At 35.2% G+C, this 6,971-nt stretch overlaps 1 protein-coding gene across 2 annotated transcripts; it reads left to right on the top strand.

Annotated features, from left to right (window-relative positions):
- The first annotated feature begins 1,347 nt into the window (after positions 1–1,347).
- On the top strand, positions 1,348–6,119 carry ociad1 (OCIA domain containing 1). 2 transcript variants are annotated; one of them, XM_007257027.3, is made up of 8 exons: positions 1,348–1,613; positions 3,287–3,371; positions 3,471–3,524; positions 3,620–3,667; positions 4,066–4,198; positions 4,399–4,559; positions 5,510–5,656; positions 5,912–6,119. In XM_007257027.3, the coding sequence occupies exons 1-8, from the start codon at positions 1,554–1,556 to the stop codon at positions 5,947–5,949; spliced, it is 726 nt and encodes a 241-aa protein (XP_007257089.2). In that variant the 5' UTR covers positions 1,348–1,553; the 3' UTR covers positions 5,950–6,119. The 2 variants fall into 2 exon arrangements, with proteins under 2 accessions (XP_007257089.2, XP_007257088.2); XM_007257026.3 differs by having other exon boundaries at positions 4,399–4,589.
- Positions 6,120–6,971: the final 852 nt, after the last annotated feature.

The raw sequence follows: 6,971 nt of genomic DNA, 5'->3' as shown, positions 1-6,971 counted from the left end.
TTACAGGGCCAGATGTGTTCCCTCTGAAGTACAAAGTTTTTCCTTACAGCAGGAAGTTCAGATTTGTACCATTTAACCAACCAAAATGTACATTTGGAATCCTTATCACTGTATTAATAAACAATATATATTTTAATTATACATTTTTCATTTGAAAGCCAGATAATTTTACATCATTAGGTTCTTGACACATTTTCAGTTGATGCTAATTTTTTAAATCTTTATAATCTTTACTGGTACAAAAAACTGACAGCTACTCCATTGTACCTCAATATAAGATACAGCCCCAGCATACTTATTTTTCTTAATGAGTAAGTGACAATCCCAAATACCGGTACATCTCCTGACACAAGTCAACATTTGAGCAAAAGAATTTTCCTATGGAAAGTACTAGCGTAAGGCACATTCTGTGTTTTATCAAAGATGTGGAATGTTTTGCGATGCCCTTTTGCTCATCTTTTACTTAGAAGCTGTAAAGTAAAAAAAACTGAAACCTATGCTCTGTTTTTAATATTTATGTGTAATACTGTGGTACTGCTTTTGTTTGTTTCACTGTTTCTGGAATTATGACAAAATAGTTCATTGACTGATGGCTGTACTATTGTGTTGTTCATTAATAGTCAAATACAAAAAAGCAGCCCATTTGTTTATTGGTGCATAAATCACAGCCCAGCTGGACTCCATTGGTTGTAAGGACACAAAACATTGGGGTTTGTTAGCTCCTGTAAGTTTATGTCTGTTTAAAACAGTGCACATGAAATAGACTAAAACTCTGCATATATAACATTCAAACACAATCACCTGCTTTTGTGTAAAAAAGAGCATTTGCTCAGTAGTTTATTGTATCTTTTGACAAGGTGTTGTATAAGAATATATAAGATCATTTTATGCAAACAATAATATCAATTAGGTTGCAACAGTTAGTTGACATAATTGACAAATATTGATTATAAACATTCATTGGATCTAAATTTGAGTGTCCACTAATCTGTGCTTTGTAACTGCAATGTACTACACAAAGTGCTGGGGACAGAAACGTGATTGTGGAGTGTTAAGTGCTGATCATTCACTCAGTACTCTCAGCTTGGTCATTAAAAGTGATAGATACAGATTACATATTTGTGTACAGACAGAAAAACAGCATTCCTATATTTTTCCATCACTGGAACATAATAATTTAGGTCTAAAATGGTTAACTACATACATTAACGTGTACATGTTGACAGCTCAAGTAGAAATGTTCAGCAGCAACTGTGTGTGTAGTGTAATTATAGTGTAGTGTAGTGGTGTGTGGAGGCGGTAGGGGGCAGTACACGCGCCCTGTGTTCATCCGCGGAGCACTGGTAGACCCCGCCGAGGCAGCAGCGTTCAGCTCCGGGTTAGAGCGGGTGCTGTGTGGAGGTCGTGCTGTGCTGTGTCTGTGGTGTTTGTGTGTGAGTGTGTTTAACCCCTGAGATCTGCAGGACTGCAGTTCAGAAACAGTGGAGTGATATACAGTCAGTCTGTTTAGTGGAGCCAGTGTGTGTTTTATGATTTAGCAGAGTTAGCTAGCCATGTCTCAGGCGTCCTCAGGCTTTAACCCTGCCTCCCAGCACACACAGCGGAACACACAGGCAAGTGACCAGCTAACTTAGCTAATCTATAGCTAACCTAGCTCATAGCAACAACAACGACACCGTTAGTTACCGAATAAAAATACTTAACAGCCTTTATTAAACAAAATAGAGGCTTTTCTCCCAACCCAGTGCTGTAAAACAACATTTTAAAACGTCAGTAGGGAAGTTAGCTAACTAGTTAATTAAGTAAGCTGTATTAACCTAGCTGCCTACATTACTGTATTGATTCTTCATTATAGAATGTATTAACCTAGTTAACGTTACGTAAGTCTCTGTGTTTAAGATTAATTAACTACATTTGCGTTAATAAAGCACAGAACATTTCTTCAACTCAAGTCCAGCAGTTAATTTACTCAGCAGACCCCTCTTGGTCTGTCCTGTCTGAGTGTACACTGAATACAGACTAGGGCTGTGCAATATGCTCCTAAAAACTTTAGGGTATTTCTGCGATAACAACATTTTTGGTGATATGACAAAACAAAAAAAAATCAAGAATTTGACACTGCCACAAAACACACAATTATTTTATTTAGTAGAAATACAGGTGGGCAGTTTTTCATGCATTTACCAGAAACTATTTTCTTTATAAATGTTTGTATATTTAATATAGAGTAGGTTAACTTGCCAAGACCCTGATTCTGTATAAAATATTAAAAATGTAACAAAATAAAATGTTACAAAAAAAAACTCAGCATATGTAGTTCATGGATATAAACGGCAAGCAGACAATTAAAAGTAAATATTTTAAATAGTAAAACAAATTACAAAATAATCCTCTTTCAATAATATCACTTTCATTAATATATTTTAAATATATTATACAAGTTTTTTCATTGTAATATTATTGTGTATGATGTGATATATATACTCTTAATAACACCACATCAAATAATATGTCTTGCTCACATGCGTTTTGTGTTTATTTGGAAAAAATCATCATAGTTTGTTTCTACTCAGTATTTCTTACTACAGGTACATCAAGCATTGCAAGAATACCTTGATAAATCAATCTAAGCTCATTTTTATTGTCCACTTTACAATGGTAATCATTTAAGATGTATGGATTAGTACAATGCACTAAGATTTCTTTCTGCAATAAACATTGCAATAATAAATAGAAGGTTACATTATTTTAATCTGGTTACAACAAAAGTAAACAATCCCAAAACTTAATTAATATACTCTGTGTATCCCAGATTGGAGTGAAATATAAATGATAAATAAATTTGCCTCTGGTAGATAAGTCACTGAATGAAAATGTTTCATTAAGTGTCAAGCAGCCAAATTATTAACATTTAGTTTAAGCTGCCATACATAACATCCTGTGCAATGTGCATATTGCAGTGGTAATGCTGAAAAAATATATTGTTCTGCCATAAAATTGTACCATAAATTCACCAATTGTGAAAAAAGTATAGACGAGCATAGCGAACAAGAAGAAGGATTAAGAGATTGCAAGGCTTTACAGTGTTTAAGGCATATCCAGTAAAAGTGTGTTTTTCCCTATTCATCCTCTCTGTGCATGTATAATGTATCATTTTAAATTAAAAGTAGTGCAAAATGTCTTTTTATATTGATATATTTTCTTAGAACATTATTTGCTCATAAATTGCAAGTATTGCTAAATTATATAGTTGTGTCCTGTTTCATTTGTCCTGTTTTATATCTAGGCTCCCTTAGGAGCGGGGTACAGTCCCACTGAGGATGAGAGACGTATCTTTCAAGAATGTAACCGCGAGAGCTTTTGGTACCGATGTGAGTGTTTTGAGGCTACAGTCATGTTATATGTTAGTCAAACAGTTGTCACTCAATGTAGTTGTACATGAGTCTCTGTTTTTCCTCTGTTTCTGTTAGCCTTGCCATTGGCAGCTCTTGCAATGACAGCCACTCAGGTAATGGTAACTAGAGGTGAGTCCAAGTGGTTTTGTCCAGTTCTCATTGCTGTATTGATGGGTCATCTTATTGGCTGTTTTATTAATGTTGTTTTTATCTCTTTTATTCAGGAGTATTATCGGCATCCCCAAGGTTTGGCTCCCTACCAAAACTTGCATGTAAGTTACAAAAAGTATATTTTACTGTGACCTATATCTTTTGGTGTCTTCCAGCTCTGGTTCTGCATAGCCCTGTCTCTGCACATCTTTTTGGCAACACACTCCCCCGTACAATACAGAAAACTAGTTCACTACAGTACTGAATGTTTTTAATTTTTTTGCAGTTAACAAATTTGTGTGTCCACATTTTAAATCTCATGAAAACTGCTGATATAAAATGTCACACGACAAATTGCTTTCTAGCTGTGGTCATGTGTTGCATATAAAATAGGTGCAAAATCATTTGAGGGGCACTCGAAGACCAGGATTACCTTCTTTACACAGCATCCAGTTGCAATACGTGTACTTGGGCAAAGTTTTTAAAATGTGGCATCTTCAGTGAATGTATTTATTTGCAGTTGCTGGTTTGTGTGGATTTTTTGGAGGGAAGGTGTCCTACATGAAAATTTGTCAAGAAAAGTTTAAATCCCTGGAAAACTCCCCACTCGGAGATGCACTTCGGCAAGCACACCTTCGCCGTGCACACCCTGAGTAAGTACTGAGTTGTCACTCACGCTTTTTTATATATATTTTTAATACACATATTCTAGCTAGGTCTTGTAGTTAACAATCCACAGCTGTGGTCATTTCCATTTAATGAAACCTAATATTGGTACAGTAGAACATTGGCTTATACTGTATAGACCTATTAGGTTGACTTAAACAGTGATATTTTTGCTCTGATTAACCAGGTCGAACCAGTCAGAGTTTGCAGATCCAAATCCAGCAGTTTCACAGCAGTCAGGGTTTGAGGGAGCATTCCAGCCTGCAGAAGACTCTCAGCCAAGTTCCTACAGCAGTTATTCCAGTGACTTTCCCTCATATGACCGAGCCTCTTTCAGCTCTGGACAAAGTGAGCCTGCGGCGTTACAATCACAAGATTGTAAGAAAATTATTTGACTGTTCTGATTAAGTGTCCATAATGCAGAATTTGGAAATGTTGGTCCTACAGGGCTGGAGTCAACATCTAATTAAACAGCTAAATACCAGGTTTACTTGACAAACTATGATGGACTCTAGCCCTGTTTTCCATCCCAGCCTTAAAGTTCATACTAGTCCCAATGTAATTGGGAAACCAAGGTGTTAAATTTGAAGCAAAATATTTTCTTTGGTCCAGACCTGATCAAATGAAACTTGGTCCGGTTCGTTTTCAACGTAAAATATTTTTTGAGACACAATGTCATCAACCATTCAACAACAGATTAAAAAGGGGTCACATGATTTACACAGCAGGTTACTTGTACACTGTAGATTATCTCTAATTTATAAACAGAAAAAAACAAACAGAAAAACAGCTCACATAAGTAATGATAGCAAAACGAATTATTTAGTCTGCTGACTAAACTGCAGTCTGAAAACAAAGCTTACTGGACTAAATGTATACAGTGTTACACTGTGGTCCTGACTTTCAGTTAAAATGCCCTCAGTGATGCTAATCAACAAAAAATCAGTTTCTGATATTCGAGGTTATTGAGCTTCAGCTGATATAGCTGTTATAGCAAACTGATGGTTGTAAGCAGACATTTATAAAGTACTAGAGACCCAGACTTAAGTAAAAGTAGAAGAGCGCTATCAAAAAAGTAACTTGAGTAGTTACTTTTTAAAGTGTTTCAAACATGTAGAGCATCTATCTACCCCTTTGGCTTTAGTGATAATATGGGTTTGGAATGAATCTTAACATTTTTATAAACATATCTATGTATTAACTTATGAAAAATGCCCCAGTATAAAAAGCTACATTATTTTAGTGAAGTAGTTCAACTTCATTTTAATACATCTCTGGTTATCTGTTCTATCCTACAGCTCCTCTGTACCAGGAAGAGGATATCCCTAAGAAAAGAAAAGTACTGTATGAGGACCTGCGCAGTAAAAACAGGGAGAATTATGAGGTCGCCCTCACACAAAGGGCTGAAAGTCTAAAACCACATGCTGAGGTACCAAAAAAAGAAGGTGAGAAAAATTAAGGTGTCATTTTTATATTTCATATCATAATGATATTATTTCAATCCCCAGGTCTATTATGTTTCTTGCAGCATGTTTGTAGAAACATTTGGACATTTTGGCTGTATACTACTCTCTTCAGTTTTCAGTTTGCTTTAAATCATTGTTGTATCGTAGCACTAAAAAATAAAAATAAGAGCAGTGTTACATTTTTCCCGTAGGCAAAATATATTGTATGTTTAATGTTTTCTTTTGTTTCTTTAGGTAAAAGAAACAAGTATGGTGATTCTTGGGAAGAATAAGACGGTGTTGGAGCTCCTACTGACTACCCTACAATTTCACTGGGTGTTAAATATGTCAGTGATTTATTAAGTGTGATGCAGTGCAGCCATTTAATCACACTAAAGCCCAAAGCTTTTGGATGTGTTTGAGTCCTGTTCCTGATATAAAAATAAACAGCAATATTGATGGACTTAAATTATGAATTGTTTTTATTTTGACAATTTACATGCATAATGATTTAAAATGTTTAATTAGATTATAATAAAGTTTGAATGTATGTGTTTTTTTATCAGACCATATGTGTTCTCATTTTTTTTCTAGTAATGGATCGATAGTAATCCATAAAAGTGTTCTTGTTCATTTTTAAACCCTGTTTACACACTTCATGAATATTGAGTATCAGGGTTATATCCGGATAAGACCAAGCCACAGAAAATGCAAGTGTAAACACACCCAGGACCCATTTAAACAGATGCAAATCTGATGACTCCACTTCTGGAGGTGGTCTGATTTGAACCACGTTAAAGCAGTGTAAAAGCACCCATCTTTCTTCAAGAATACCTGATACAGTGAATTTGCATATTCTGCCCCACACAGAAATCACATTTCAGTCTGACTAACTGGAAAGACATTGCTCAACCAAATGTGAATGTATGTGGCTTTATATTTATCAAGATACAATCTGGATACATGAATGATGTGACCGGGTGTAAACAGCTTCTATAATTTAAAGTACACATTCAATTAATGTGTAGAGTGTTCTGATACTGAATATTTGTTTTTACAGTAGGGAGCAATAGTTGATATGTTCTGGCACAAAAGTGAGCCAGAACAAGTGTTGCATTGGCTTAAATGTAGTATGAGGGAACCTTTCTTCTGTGTACATCTCTAGCTCTGTATAACTGCTTCAGCACCAGCATTGAATGTATCACTGATTAAATCTAAAATCTTTTAAAATGCAATACTTGTATAAAAATAATAAATTAATTACTCAAGCAACCAACACAATTAAACTGGTTAAACTGATTTCTTGCATATGCAG

Source organism: Astyanax mexicanus, chromosome 1, assembly GCF_023375975.1.
Source record: "Astyanax mexicanus isolate ESR-SI-001 chromosome 1, AstMex3_surface, whole genome shotgun sequence".
Lineage (NCBI taxonomy): Eukaryota > Metazoa > Chordata > Actinopteri > Characiformes > Acestrorhamphidae > Astyanax > Astyanax mexicanus.
This window is presented reverse-complemented; position numbering and strand designations above follow the sequence as displayed.